The 16,447-nt window shown below is 43.4% G+C and overlaps 1 protein-coding gene across 1 annotated transcript in view; it reads right to left on the bottom strand.

Moving 5' to 3' along the window:
- Positions 1-13,722: 13,722 nt before the first annotated feature.
- pdzd7a (PDZ domain containing 7a) overlaps positions 13,723-16,447 on the bottom strand; it is a 115,433-nt gene continuing 112,708 nt past the window's right edge. The window contains exon 17 of the mRNA XM_073026877.1: positions 13,723-15,242. Coding sequence (XP_072882978.1) covers positions 15,099-15,242 — 144 coding nt within the window. The 3' untranslated portion in view covers positions 13,723-15,098. The remainder of the gene's footprint in view (positions 15,243-16,447) is intronic.

Genomic DNA, 16,447 nt, shown 5'->3' with positions numbered 1-16,447 from the left:
CTCCCCACTCTGGTGAGCCTTTACTTTAATCGCTGCAGCCTCTGCTGGCAGCCTCACTGCTTCCAGGTTGGTGTATTAGGTGCCCGTGCTGAATACCTGTCCCTGTTGAGGTTACAAATCCTCACTGTACCCACACCATCGGATAATCCTGCATACCTGCTGTCTGTATTTACTGTAGTTCACTGCTTCCATCAGGGCCAGTAGCTCCCCCACCAGAGCTGAGCAAGCCCCTGGTAGTACTCCTGCAGCTAATTCCTCGCCCGTTACCTTCACCACGGCCCACCCAGTCCATGGTTTCCCATCTATATACCTGCTAGACCCATCAATAGTCATTTTCTCTGCTTCCCCTTCCAGAAGCATTCCCCTCATGCCAATATCTTCCTCCTGTTCTGCTTCCATCTGGCGCTCATGTGCCTCCCCCTCTGTCAGGATGGAGCCTGTGGGGTTCACTCCAGGATGAGAATTGCCTTCCTTCTGCTTCTGGTGACTGCTCACAGCCTCCCTGTGTTCAGGAGCTCCACAGACGTACGGGGAGTGTGTGGTGTGTGGTGTGTGGCCTCATCATCACAACGGGCTCCTTTCCTCTCACGGCCCACACTGTACGGTTCAGGGAAAACCTGCTACAACGGGTTCTCTTCCTCTCTCAGCCCACACTGCACGGTTCAGGGAAAACCTGCTACAACGGCTCCCTTCCTCTCTCAGCCCACACTGCACAGTTCAGGGAAAACCTGCTACAACGGGTTCTCTTCCTCTCACGGCCCACACTGTACGGTTCAGGGAAAACCTGCTACAACGGTTCCTTTCCTCTCTCAGCCCACACTGTACGGTTCAGGGAAAACCTGCTACAACGGGTTCCCTTCCTCTCACGGCCCACACTGCACGGTTCAGGGAAAACCTGCTACAACGGGTTCCCTTCCTCTCACAGCCCACACTGTACGGTTCAGGGAAAACCTGCTACAACGGTTCCTTTCCTCTCTCAGCCCACACTGCACGGTTCAGGGAAAACCTGCTACAACGGGTTCCCTTTCTCTCACGGCCCACACTGCACGGTTCAGGAAAAACCTGCTACAACGGGTTCCCTTCCTCTCTCAGCCCACACTGCCCGGTTCAGGGCATACCTGCTACAACGGGTGCCTGCTTTGCTGAATAATATGCCACTGGTCTTCCTGTGTCCCATGGACCTGCAGCACCGCTGTGTTGTAATTCCCTCTCTCACTGCTGCAGTACAGGTGAAAGAGCGATCCTCTTCGGGTAACCTTTACACAGGTACAGAGACCACGGCTTTCTTTATATTGGTAAAAACCTTTTCCTCATCTGGGCCCCATTTTACTTTTGAGGGAGCTTCCCTCCTTTGATTAAGGCCTATATCAGAGCCACTCGTGCTGAGAACCCTGGTACAGCAGTACCCGTTACCTTCCTTACAGTAATTTGGCACGGCATTCACCTGATTACAGAAAGTCTGTCATATGACATGTCTTTCCTCCCCTGTGAAATTGTGTATCCTTGGTACTGGACAGTTCGTTTCCACACCTGAGCCTTGTGTGGTCTGAATTTTGTCCCCTCATCCTGCGGTATTTTTCCATCCTCAAGTGACCTGATTTATCCTCCGAGGCAATTAAAAGATCATCTAAATATTGTCAGATGGCCAAGCAGTGCAGTGTTAGATTGAACTTTTCCCACGTGTGCACCATGACCTTATGAAAATCAGCTGGGTGATTGTGGACTCCCTGGGAGAGTCTGCTCCATACATATTGCTGCCCGCACAGGGGGAAGGCAAATCGGTCTGGAGTCTCAGATGCTAATGGGATCCCCCAAAATCCATTAGCAATGTCTAGGTCTGAGAACGTTTTATGTTCCGGACTTAGTCCATTCAGGATTGTGGCGGGTCTGGCCACAATGGGATGCCATCTCCATGTGATCTTACTGAGGGCGGTATAGTCTATTGTTAACCAAAATGGTCTATCTGGTTTCGTTACTGGCCATGTAGGCAAGTTAGTGGTTAATGAGGTTTCTCTGAAACCACCTCTAACTATTTGTCTGACCTCGAGGCTGTCTTGACTAGTTCTATAGTCTGATCAGCAGTCGGATTGGACAGAGAGGGCAAGGCACTGTTGGGGATGGAAGCTTAGGTTCTGCTGTGATCACTACTTGACTTGATGGCTGCCTCTCATATCTCCTTCCCTGTTAGGACATTATCTCTAACCATGGCCTGTGAGACCACAGCTGTGGCGTATGTATTACCTCCTCTTCCCTTCTATGTCTAACTCAACAGTTCCCTACTAAGTGCCCTGCTTGGTGGCAAATGAAGTAAGATCCCTGGTGGGGAAACTGGAGCATGGGGGCTCTGAGGGTTTTAGAGCACCTGAATTGGTTAATTGTTGGTTAACAAGAGCAGGTAATTGTTTCATTCCTTGTGCTTTTCTCGAGCACTTTGTAATGGGGTCTCCTGGTGCTTTCTTTTTAAACTCGTCAAGTTTATTTTGATAAGCTTGGGGATTCTGAGTTAATTGTATTATTTAAGTGGGTCCTAGTTTTTGTGCATGTTATGTCTCGTGGTGTCTCTCGGTCACCACGAATTCTGTTGGAATTCTTAAGAATAAAGCCTGGTCACCATCTCTACATCGGTGTGTATCTTTCCTCCATGTTTGGATTCCAACATTGCCATCCTCACAACAGCTATGTCTGTACAGCCCCTAACAACCCCTTTTCTCTCTCGATTTCCCTGGCCATGAAACTATTGTGGAGTAGGTGGATCCTACTGTTATTGCCAAATCTAAAGCGTCTTGGTGGGCTGAGCTCAGCCCTTCCTTGAGTAATTGGAGGACGACTGGATCATCCCTCCCTGTATTGCTCTGCCACGAGTACTGTATTCCTCACAGGCCCTGTGAGTGATGCCTCACTCTGCATCATCATGGCAGGTTCATTTGAACAACTGACATTATCATTCCCCAGTTACCCTCTCCTTCCAGTCGCTGCCTCACTTCTTCCTTAAAGTTCCATATTGTTCCTTATTGCTGGCATTCCCACTAGTTGCCCATGTTCCCTCCTGAGTTCACACTTCCCTGTGCACTCCTCAGGCATTTAGCATTAACCAATATGTGCACGTCTTTGTGAGTGCATCTGGTGGATTTTGAACATAACTTACACCAAAATTCTGCAATGTTGCACCCAGCTCTGTGAGGGCAGTTTGGATCGAGTGCTCTGTTTTTCCCCTGGGGTAAAGGGCTTGTGGGTGGTGGTGCTGAGTGCGAGTGGCTGGCTGGGATCATCTGGGTTCCCAGCCAGTCGTTGCCTGGTTTCTATCGGTGCCATTCTGATAGTCAGTACTGGTGATACTGTAACCTCTCCTGTTTGCGGGCACTTTCCCACATGTCAATTCCCTGGTCCAGTGCTTCCAAATTTACCTCTTCACCTTCTTCAGCAATTATTCCCATGGCTGCTGCCCACTCACTGGGCCTTATCCCAGTTACCTCTCAGTCAGCCCACATCCGTATTGTTCTAGTTATTCTGCCTGTTCCCCATCCATGTCTCTCACTCTCTCCATAAGTGTTCTGTTTTTCGAATCTGTCCAGGTCTACTTGTACACTGTCTCACTGCTCCCTGTATTCATCCGTTCCTTCTGTAGCTCTCCTATTTGTACACTATGTGATTCCAGGCACTTTGTTCTCTCAGTACACAACACAGAGTGACTGCTGCCTCCTTGATTGGCTTCTCCACCACTGCCAATATTCCTCTAAGTTCCAGGTCTTAACCCCGCTGTTAAATCTCAAGTTTATGGGGTATACACTCTGTGGGTTCTCCCCCCTTCATAACCAAGCCTATGATATTGCTGTAGGCAGTTAAGTACTTCCTGTCTGAGGCTTTGATTCTCAGATTTTCCCACACACAGTTAAACACACAAAGAATTCCCCAAATGAGTACACACACATTCTCTGGTGTTGTGGTACAGTGTCCACCACACTACCCAAGTGTTCTCAGTAACTAGACTACACTCAATCAGTTTCCCACCAAACAGGTGCACACACACACACACACACACACACACACACACACACACACACACACACACACACACACACACACACACACACACACACACACACACACATATACACACACACACACACACAAACACACACACACACACACACACTTTTATATCTACCAGTTTAGCTCTCCGCCATGTCCTTTGATACTTCCTGATTCCGTGGTCCTTGGCCTAAACAGATCAAAGCATAGCTATTATTCTTAAAAAAATACTCAACCCTTGGACTGATGAAGTCACTGGCCGTACTCTGGGTCACAACCCTATCTAGGACAAATCCCCAAATGTTGTGATTGTGATTGAAACTGAAGCTGGTGATTCATCGTACCAAGCAGGCATCATTCTGAGACGCTGTCTGTAGAGGCTCACAAACCCAAAGGTACCTCACACTTTTATATTCTTAAGATCAACAGTAACAGTCAATAGTTACAATGGCATTGTTTATTTCAATACTTTGGGTTGACAAACGGTTCCTTTGAGACACACAATGGAAACACATTAGATACTCCTAAAGGTCCAAACACCTTTGAGAGAAACACTAATTAACACAAATAATCTAAAACTTCTTGAGAGCCAGACACCCAAAATTAATGTGGTCAGTGCTGTCTCTGAGTACACATACCAGATTTTGCTAAGTGCTTTGAAGATGAAGAATGGCTGCAGAAACTAGTCTACTTAACAGACATTTTTCATCACATGAACCAGCTGAACAAGTCTCTGCAAGGCCCTGTAGAAAATGACATCAAGTGACAAGATTCTAGGATTTAAAAGGAAACTGAATCTCTGAAAAAAATCATGCTGCGAAAGGAAATCTTGAAATGTATTCACTGCTGCTTGGGCTTGAGAGTGAGGAAGGATATTGGCAAGTCTCGAGTCTTATTGAAAACCACCTGAAAGAACTGCAGAAATGAACAATATTTTTCCTCCCTTTCAACACAAATATATGACTGGGTGAGAAACTCTTTCCCTGAATCTTTTGCTCAGCCTAAGAACTTGACTTTGCGAGAAGAGCAAGAACTTTGCGAGCTGTGCTTGGATCAGATTTATTGAACTGCCCCTGGACAAGTTCTAGGTTTCTGTGGAAGAAGAGTATCCTGCCATTCATATGAAAGCAATGAACATTTTGCTACAGTTTTCAACTCCTTACATCTGTGAGCAAGTTTTTTCTTGTTTAACAAGAATCAAGAACAAGGATAGAAATTATTTCATTTCAGCTGAAGGTGAAATCTGTATGCGCTTTTCTCAAGTTTGACCCAGAATTGTGAAATATGTTATGTTTGCCTTATAAGTGTTTAAAAATTATGAAAGAGAAAGAAAGAATAATTTCAAAAAAGGTAACCATCTGTTTAGAAGAAAGGTTGGCTAAAAGTTCATTCTCTGCTCAAAAGAGCATTGACAATTATTTTGGATTATTATATAGAAACATAGAAAACCTACAGCACAATACAGGCCCTTCAGTCCACAAAGCTGTGCTGAACATGTCCTTACCATAGAAATTACCTAGGCTTACCCATAGCCCTCTATTTTTCTAAGCTCCACGTACCTCTCCAGGAGTCTGTTAAAAGACCCTATTGTATCTGCCTCCACCACCATTGCCGGCAGCCCATTCCACGCACTCACCACTCTCTGCGTAAAAAACTTACCCCTGACATCTCCTCTGTACCTACTTCCAAGCACCTTAAAACTATGCCCTCTCGTGCTAGCTATTTCAGCCCTGGGAAAAAGCCTCTGAATATCCACATGATCAATGCCTCCCATCATCCTCTGTCGCTCCAAGGAGAAAAGGCCGAGTTCATTCAACTTATTCTCATAAGGCATGCTTCCCAATCCATGCTTGTAGATCTCCTCTGCACCCTTTCTACGGTTTCCACATCCTTCCTATAGTGAGGCGACCAGAATTGAGCACAGTACTCCAAGTGGGGTCTGACTAGGGTCCTATATGGCTGCAACATTACCCCTCGGCTCTTAAACTCAATCCCACGATTGATGAAGGTCAATGCACCATATACCTTCTTAACCACAGAGTCAACCTGCGTAGCAGCTTTGAGTGTCTTATGGACTCAGACCCCAAGATCCCTCTGATCCTCCACACTGCCGAGAGTCTTGTCATTAATGCTATATTCTGCCATCATATTTGACCTACCAAAATGAACTACCTCACGCTTATTTGTGTTGAACTCCATCTACCACTTCTCAGCCCAGTTTTGCATCCCATCAATGTCCCCCTGTAACCTCTGACAGCCCTCCACACTATCCACAACACCCCAACCTTTGTGTCATCAACAAATTTACTAACCCATCCCTCCACTTCATCATCCAGGTCATTTATAAAAATCATGAAGAGCAGGGGTCCCAGAACAGATCCCTGAGGCACTCCACTGGTCACCGACCTCCGTGCAGAATATGACCTGACTACAACCGCCCTTTGCCTTCTGAGGTCAAGCCAGTTCTAGATCTATAAAGCAATGTCCCCTTGGATCCCATGCCTCTTTACTTTCTCAATAAGCCTTGCATGGGGTACCTTATCAAATGCATTGCTGAAATCCATATACACTACATCTACTGCTCTACCTTCATCAATGTGTTCAGTCACATCCTCAAAAAATTCTATCAGGCTCATAAGGCACAACCTGCCTTTGACAAAGCCATGCTGACTATTCCTAATCATACTATGCTTGTCTAACTGTTCATAAATCCTGCCTCTCAGGATCTTTTCCATCAACCTACCAACCACTGAAGAAAGACTCACTGGTCTATAATTTCCTGGGCTATCTCTACTCCCTTTCTTGAATAATGGAACAACATCCACAACCCTCCAATCCCCCAGAACCTCTCCCGTCCCCATTGATGATGCAAAGATCATTGCCAGAGGCTCAGCAATTTTCTCCTTCACTTCCCACAGTAGCCTGGGGTACATCCCGTCTGGTCCCAGTGACATCCAACTTGATGCTTTCCAAACGCTCCAGCACATCCTCTTCCCTAATATCTACATGCTCAAGCTTTTTAGTCCGCTGCAAGCCAACCCTACAATCGTCAAGATCCTTTTCCGTAGTGAATACTGAAGCAAAGTATTCATTAAGTACCTTTGCTCTCTCCTCAGTTCCATACACACTTTTCCATTGTCACACTTGATTGGTCCTATTCTCTCATGTCTTATCCTCTTGCTCTTCACATACTGATAGGATACTTTGGGATTTACCTTAATCCTGTCCATCAAGGCCTTCTCATGGCCCCTTCTGGCTCTCCTAATTTCATTCTTAAGCTCCTTCCTGCTAACCCTATAATCTTCTAGATTTCTATCATTACCTAGTTTTTTGAACCTTTTGTAAGCTCTTCTTTTCCTCTTGACTAGATTTCAACAGCCTTTGTACACCACTACAACTTACTAATGATACAGTGAGCTGTAGATGTAATAATTTATATGCAGGGGTTCCCTGAGACCTGAATATTATTTCAAAGGTTCCTCCAAGGCAAAACGGTTGAAAAAGGTTGGAGTGGAGTGAATTTTGCAGAGTTCCAGTTCTCTGGAACCTTGCCAGAATCTATTGAGTTTTTAAAGAGCATTACTAGTGCCTCCACAATTCTTCATCCACCTCCTTTAGAACCCTGGGACGTATAAACAAAGACCCCACCATGCCGGCCATACTCTTGTCTGGCTGCTGCCATCAGGAAGGAAGCACAGAAGCCTTAGGTCCCACATCACTAGATTCAGGAACAGTTATGCTTCAACAATCAGGCTCGACCATTCCTGGACAACTTCACTCACCTCAACACTATTCCACAACCTATGGACTCACTTTCAAGGATTTTACCACTCATGTTCTCAATATTATCTATTTATTTATTTGTTTATTATTTCTTTTTTTGTAATTGCAGTCTGTCTTCTTATGCACTTCTTTGTCTTGTTTGTCCATCTTTGTGTGTAATTTATCGGTGATTCTATTGTGATTCTCTGTATCTACTGTGAATACCTACAAGAAAATGAATTTCAGGGTAGTATAGTCTGACAAATACATACTTTGACAATAAATGCACTTCGAACTTTGATACGTCCCATGATTAACTGTTTCCTCTTCCCTCTGACCCACCAGCAGTGGAGGAAAATTTATCTCACCATCGGGTTGGTATAACTAACCACCATGCCAATTTTCAAGATCCCAATTCTTTTGCAGGAGTCAGGTTTGAATCTACATATGCTACATGGTCTGAAATTTCAGCAACATAGATACTGTACATTTATTACATGTATCCTGGCTTCTGTCCATGAACTCATCCCTTTCCCTTACACCATGCGGCTAAGGATGGGGGTGTAGGTTGGGAGGGAATTAGAATATTATTGTCATAGGTGCTGACCAACAATGAAATTCTTGTCTTGTATACGGTTCATATCACCCCACTGTTCACTGAGGTGGAACAAGGTAAAACAATAACAATGTAGAATAAAGTGTAACGGCTACAGAGAAACTGCAGTGCAGGTAAACAATAAAGTGATAGATCATAATGAGGTAGATTGTAAGGTCGAGTCCAATTTATCATAGTGGGGAATCATTTAATAATCTTACAATGGTGGGCATTTGGGTAGAAGCTGTCCTTGAGTTTGGTAGTGCTCAGATCTACTTAATAATTTTATACCAGCGGGGTAGAAGCTGTCCTTGAGCCTGGTGGTACGTGCTTTCCAGCTTTCTGGGGAGGAGTGGGTGTGAAATCCAGACCATTAAGAAAGAACAAAACACACTGATGGTCAAAAGCTAATGCTAGCTGTTAATAAAAGAGAATTATTCTCAGCTGAATGACTTGAATAGATTTATCAGGGAAGGACCTTGAGATAAATCCCAAGAGAGAATGAAATAATTGTTGCTGTAGTTGGAGTCAAATGTTAACAAAATCTCTGATGTTTAATGGGGATGTTCTGTGGTTTTTTGTACTCAACATGTTTTATAGAAATGAGAACGATTATAATGTACTGAACTACATCAAAGCTGTTGGGCTTTAATGACACATGTGGCAGTCAATGTGACAGCTAGATAACAATACATTTGCTATTTTGTTTTCAAGGGGAAAGGAAGCTCACATGTATAGCTATGGTGCTTTTTGACTATCACAGATAAATCGAACAGCAGAGAGTTGCAATCTGACTGATGTGAATAGCCGCCATGTACTAAATCTCTTTAGTTGATAATCAAGCTGTAAATAAATCCAGGTCATTCTGCCATTGCATATTAGTAATCTCAACAAATACAGTCAGGAATCTCCAATACACACTTAGTAAAAGGTAGAATTTGCATTCCCGGCTTCCCACCATCCAGGACACGCTCTCTTCTCATTACTACCATTAGAGAAGAGGTACAGGAGCCTGAAGACACACAGTCAACCTTTAAGGAACAGCTTATTCCCCATTACCATCAGATTTCTGACCAGACCCATGAACACTATTTCACTAGTTTTCTTCTCTTTTTTCACCACTTATTTAATTTATATGTAATTTATAATTGAAAGTATATTTTATGGACTGTGCTGTACTGCTGCTGCAAAACAAATTTCACAACATATATGAGTGATGATAAACTGGTCTCTGTTGCGGGCTGAGAGTGGGAAGGGGGTAGGGAGAGGGAAGTGAGCAGGAAGCACCAGAGAGACATTCTGTAATGATCAATAAACCAATTACTTAGAAGCAAATGACCTTGCCTGATCTCTCAGGACCGGGTGTATCTGCACCTACCCCACACACCCCCACTCTTGGCAATCCACCCTCACCCACCCCCAACATCCTTTGCTCCCGCCAGATTTACAAACTTCCTCTCTGATCGGTGCACATTGACAAATACAATACCATGCGAAAATCTAAGGCACCCCAGCTATATTCATGTGCCTAAGCCTTTTGCACAGTACCATATGGCAGTGATAATAAACCCGGTTCTGGTATAAAGGTTCTTCAACAGTCTTTTACAGTGTACCAGCATCCACTGATGTTTAATATCAAGTGATAAGGAGTCAATGGTCAGGGGCACCTTTCTTGTCTCCTGCTTATTGTGGGGCTGTTCATCAAATTAAAATGTTACAATTGAAAAGTGGACATAAACTCAAGAGATTCATAAAATTTATGTCATTACCTAATAGAAGGTCAGCCACTTTAATACAGCAAAGTGTTACTAATGGCGAGAGTGCCATTACTCCTTTCCTCTATTGATAATATTACCATTGCACCGATCCCTAATCAAGCACTGGGGACGGTTTACTTAAGTAGATTTATTATGTGCATGTTTGGCCTGGCCAGTGACCAGTGACATGCCTGCACAAATAGGAAATACACTCTTCTAAATCTCTTAAGGAAGACGGTGCTGCTTTACAGTTAAGTCAACTGAGAAACATTTGAATTCTTGCAGTTCAATCCTCACTGAAGGTACAAGTACAGAAGCTGGAGATCTGCACTGATTGCACATTAATAAAAATTAATTAGCAGATTCAACCAAATGACTTAGTATCTTTACATAAGCGTAACTGAATTCTCTAAGGTTTGGATGAGAAAAATACGAGACATAAAGGGCTCACTCACAATTGTGGTCTTAATCCTTGTAAATTTTTCACTCTCAGGAAGACGAGAACTGTCGTTATTAATTTTCTAAATTTGAAAAAAAATCCCCAAGCTTATGATGAGAACAAAGTAACTTCAAATAATACTGAAGTCACAAGCGACACTTCAAGGAGGGGCCGCAGGTTTGAGTCACTTCCCTCGGAGGGTCCTCTGGTTCGAGTTGCTGCCGTCAGTGAAGCCGCTGGGTTTGAGTTGAAATGGAGATATTACCAAAATCCTGAGATTTATGATTGGACTGTTGTTCATATTGGGCTCTTTCAGTTCTATGCGTTTTTGTGTTTTTACCCATTCTTTCTTGTTGCTGAAAGGCGGGCTGGGGGTTTGGGGTTTGATGTTCTTGTTGTTTTTCAATGTGGCCTATCTGTTAGTTTTAGTTTTTGTGTGAGGGAGGGGTTTGCAAGTCTTTATCCCTTTTCTTTTTGTGTGTAGGGGGGGAGGGAAGTGAAGTTTTTCTTCCAACTACTATGATTTTCTGTATTTTGTGGCTATCGGGAGAAGACGAATCTCGGAGTTGTATTTTGCATACATACTTTGATAATAAAATGAACCTTTGAACTTTTGAAGGTAACCTGGATTTGATAGCAACGTAGGGACAGATACAGGCCCCTCATTCCATCATTACTGTTAGGGTATATTCTGGAGTTAGGGTATATAGCAAATATTAATTTCACCAGCAAACAATCTTCAGACCTGAGCATGGATAGTAGATTGAATTTAAAATGCAGCCCTGAAGAACGGTTTACCTGGAGCTGTACACTGCAGTTGACTGCAAACTAGACGAAGCTGATTATATTTATTTTGGGTGCCTTGGAGTGTGGGTACAAAGAAGGTGTGTGAAAACTATATGTAATTCAAAGGAAGCATTATAGATACATATAGAATGACCTGCTGTTACCTTTGATTTTGGCATATAAAAATGTCATGTAATATTGGGTCAGGAGGCCTCTTCCTCCAAGAGGATCTCAATATGATGTCTGTTGCCTGTTTTTATTGAATAATACCTACTAACTTCAGTGTCTCTCTGGTGGTTTTGTTCTACTCCCATTTACCAGCAATTACTCCATAGCCTTCAGTCCTTGGCATTTAAGTGTTCATGCAGATAACTCTTAACTATTGCAAAAGTCTTTGCCTCTGGCCTTTGCCTTTAGGCAGTTTGTTCTGGATTGAAGCACAGTCTAGATGAAAAAGATGTTCCCAGATCACTGATATACCTTCTATCTCCGACCTTAAACTTATACCCTGACTCCCAGTTTCCTTCTTTGTCCCTCATAGTATTTATTTGTGCCAGTCAGCTCCCACTCGACCTGCTCCACTCCAAGGGAAAACATCCAACCTATCCAGTCTCTCTGCTTAACTGAAACACATTCTGCTGATTTTCTTTGCACTCTCCTGTATAATCATGTAGTTCCTGTGGTGTAACCAGAACTACTGTGCTGTCTCCTTGTTCCTCTGTACTCTCAAGGCCCGCCCATTCATTGTGTCCTTGCCTTAGGAATCCTCCCAACGCTCATCACCTTACACTATCAGGTTTAAGTTGCATTTGTTATTGATTTGCCCATTTTACCAATTGATCAATATCATTAGTAGCGTTACAGTCAAGCAATTCAAAAGCAGACCCTTAAGCCTAACTTGCCCATAACAACTGTGTGGTCCAGTAAGCTTATCTCATTGTATTCCAAAACTCTGTCATCCATCTACTTAACTGCTTGGCTTTTAAATGTTGCTAATGTGCCCATTTCTGGCAGCTCTTTCCACCCTTTGCATGAAGAAACTGGCCTGATGACCCTTATAAATCTCTCGGCACCGATCTTAAGTCTATGTCCTCTTGTTTTTAACAACCCTCCCTGAGAAGAACGTTCTGTGTTTTCACTCTGTCCATGTCCCTCTTGATCTTAAGTATTTCTATCAGGTCACCCCTCAATCTCATACTTTCCAGGGAATATAGTCCTGAAATTGGGATGGGGAGTGGGAGGAACAAAAGGTGGCACTAGAGGTTTTTGTGGACCTGAGCGACTTTTTCTAGTTCGTCTGTGAAACAATTTATTTTTTTCTCTTTTAATGTCTTATTTTTCTTTTCCAGGGGGCTGGGGTCCTGTCGGAGTCCATGATCTGCAACTGCACTCAAACTGCGGTTCTCTATGGCGGTGCGCTCTCGCTCTTGGAGCTCATTGAGCGGCCCGGTGTTTTCAATATCTCCAGGTGCGGCCTGGATGACGTGCGCCTTTCGGCTGTGGCTGACCCGATTCCTCGTCAGCGTCGCCAACCGAAGCATCGCTGGATATTGAAACACTGAAACACTGTCGAGAAAAGCAACGCCGCAGATTGTAACATTGAAACAGTGAGCTGTTGTAGGAGTGATATCTCATGAGAGAGAAAGTTGTCTGTGACGTTGAAGTGTCGGAATTGATGGACTCTAGCTCATGGTCTTTAGGAGGGCTGTGCTACTGCTTGCGTGGTGAGTGGTGGGGGTCGATGCTTTAGCTGGAGCAAGTGGGGGGAGGGAGAGGGATGAGGGTTGATGCTTTTGCTGTTACTTGTGCGTGGGAGGGGGAGGGGGGCTTTAGGGTTTTAACATTTCTGCCATTCATTCTTTGGGATTTTCTTCTGTTTTGTGGATATCTGCAATGAGTAAGGATTTCAGGTTTTATACCGTGCACATTCTCTGATATTCAATTGAACCATTGCACTGTTGCTTGTAACTCTGCAAATTCCAGCAGACTAACACAAGGGATTTCTCTTCTGTAATGGTGGTAAGCTGGTCAACTTGATGGTGTCATAAAGTCTTCATTGAGATTCTGTGTGATTATCAAGACAAATGTCCAGAGTAGGAGCTTCAACTAACACCAAAATTTCTTTTCCATTTTACTGCTGAAAGGAACATCTGCTAACTAATTATATGCATGTGCTTCTTTGCAAGCTATGAACTTTATGTTTGTTATACTTCTTTAAGAGTTAATGCAAAGAGCTCATGGAAATATATTATCATTTAACTGAGATCTTATCTTTATTCTCCTCTTTCCCAAAGAAGTGTAGGTAGATTTAGATTTATTTATTTATAACATGTACATCGAAACATACAGTGAAATGCATTGTTTGCTAAATGCTTAAAAGCCAAAATCAGGTCAAATGAGAGAGCCTACCAGGTAGACCCTGTGCATAGGAACTATATCCCATATCATAGCTCAATGGCCCCCATAAATCAAATATATTAGAATAATCATTAAAATCAATAGTTCATGTCTAACTTTTAAACATTTGTGTACTCTGGTAGATGTTATACACTATTATAACATTATACACTAGATATCCAAAATTTACCCTTAATCACAATATGAATATGCTTTCCACAAAATTAATTTATAAAGGACCTGTGTAAGAGACAGCTCTGGAAATTATGTATTTACAAAGTAATGGTCCATTCATTTAGACATTAGTGTCCATTCACTGTACGGAATATTTAGACAACTGCATTTAGATCAGTGCAGTCCTTTTCAATTGAAGTAGTTGGGGTTTGAAATGGTTCACAGATTTCAAATGCACAAAAATCATCATTCATGTTTCACTTTCCCACTTCATCATTTACTTCCACGCTGTGTGGTTGGTAATCAGGAATTATGGAGCCACACACACAAAATGCTGGAGGAACTTATCAGGTCAGGCAGCATCCACGGAAACTGTTGATGTTTCAGGCCGAAACCCTTCATCTTGACTGGAAAAGGAAGTGGGCAAGACGCAAGAATAAAAAGGTGGAGGGAGGGAAAGGAGGGCTAGCTAGAACAGAGGTTTCCAAATTGGTGTTCATTGATCCCTTGGTTAATGGTGGGAATAAAAAGGGTTAACCCCTGAGTTAGAAGGTGATAGGTGAAGCCAGGTAGGTGGGAAAGTTTGGGTGCAGAATAAGGAATTTGATAGATGAGGTTTACGAGAATAAGGGAAGGAGGAGGGTTACTGAAGGAAGGTGAAAGGCAGGTGAGGAGAAGATTGGGGCCCTGAATGGAAGTGAGGGAGGAGGTAAATGGGCAGGTGTAGCACTTTGGCTGCTTGCAGGGGTGTGTGTCATGAGGGAGATTAGTGGGGAGGGACGACTGGACAAGGGAATCATGAAGGGAGTGACCTCTGCAGAAAATGGAGAGTGGGGGGTGGGGAGGTGTTTAGTGGTAGAATCCTATTGAAGATGATGGAGGTTGAGGAAAATGATGTTTTGAATGTGGAGGCTCATTGTGAGGTAGGTGAGGATAAAAGGAACTCTATCCCTGTTGAGGTGGTGGGCAGATGGGGTGGGCGTGGATGTTCAGGAAATGGAGGAGCTGTGGGTGAGAGCAGCAACATGGTGGAAGAAGGGAAACCCCATTCTTTGAAGAAAGAGGACATCTCTGGTGTCCTAGGAAGGAAAGCCTCATCCTGGGAACAGATGCCCCAGATCATCTCTGTAGGTCTATTATATCCTGACAGGTTCAGTCTTCAATTGGTCTTGGGTACCTTAACCACAAACACCATTGGGTCCAGCGACTTGTTACTGTAGGATCGACGAATTATATCCACTGCTTGTCGGTGGGTGACATTTTGTAGGCTTTCTTCATCCACTGAAACTAATTCATATCCGGCCTACAAAAAAGTAACAAAACATCACAGTCACTGTTCAATGTTATTTACTCAACTAGTTTCCAACAATCACCATTGGGACAAACGAGTGAAGGTTACTCTGAAGACTGAAATATCAGTTCAAAACCAATAAGGACGTTTAACATCACACAAAGGGCTGGAGGAGCTCAATGGAGGGAAAATCCCTCCACACCACTGAGCACATCTACAAGGAGCGCTGCTACGAAAAGGCAACGTCCATCATCAAGGACCTCCACCATCCAAGCCCTGCTCTCTTCTTGCTGCAGCCATCAGAAAGGAGGTACAACAGCCTTAGGGTCCACATCAACTTCACTCAACACTGAACTGATTCCATAACCTATGGGCTCATTGGCCAGACACTGTAACGTATGTCCTCAGCATTATTTATTCATTCATTCATTCATTGTATTTGCACATTTTGCCTTCTTTTGCATATTGTTTGTCAGTCTTTGTTGGTGCGTAATTGATTTCATTAATTCTATTATATTTCTTTGTTCAACTGTGAATAGCTGCAAGAATCTCAGGGTAGTATATGGTGACATATATGTACTTCGATAATTAATTTATTTTGAACTTTGAATAATGTTTTGGGTCAAGATCCATCCAGATGGAGGGTCTCCAGGACCTTTGACATAACCGAATAGGAGAAGGTGAACCCTGAAAGGACTTGAGTATTTCAGGTTATCTTGACAGGAGCACACAGGGGCAATGGACACAACACCCATGCACCAACCCATCACACAAACAGCTCCATTCAAGCAGGTCAGATCCTGCAGAACCAGAACTATAATGGAAGCATGTGACCCTACCATAAGGGGCTATTTAAAAGGGGATATTGCAGAGATCAGTACTTGGACTCTAGCTATTCATCATTTTTATCAATGATTTGCTAAGAAAACCAGATACCTTCCCCCCCCCCCCCCCAAAGGATTCCAAGTCAGAAAGAGGCTGTAAAAAAGGCTTCAAGAAATATTGACAAGTTGAGTGAGTGGGCTGGGTAAGTACAATGTGAAAAAATGTAAAGCCCTTACATTTGTTCTGTATTTTTAAAAGGGCATATTTTTCTAATGGAAGAAACCCAGAAAGGATGCCAATGAAAACGACCCATATACCCTTAATAACACACACAAATGCTGGAGAACCTCAGCTGGTCAGGCAGCGTCTATGGAGAGGGATAGAGTCAAAGT

This window comes from Hemitrygon akajei, chromosome 23 (assembly GCF_048418815.1).
Source record: "Hemitrygon akajei chromosome 23, sHemAka1.3, whole genome shotgun sequence".
Lineage (NCBI taxonomy): Eukaryota > Metazoa > Chordata > Chondrichthyes > Myliobatiformes > Dasyatidae > Hemitrygon > Hemitrygon akajei.
Note: the sequence above shows the minus strand (reverse complement) of the source record. Positions and strands in the feature narration are given on the sequence as shown.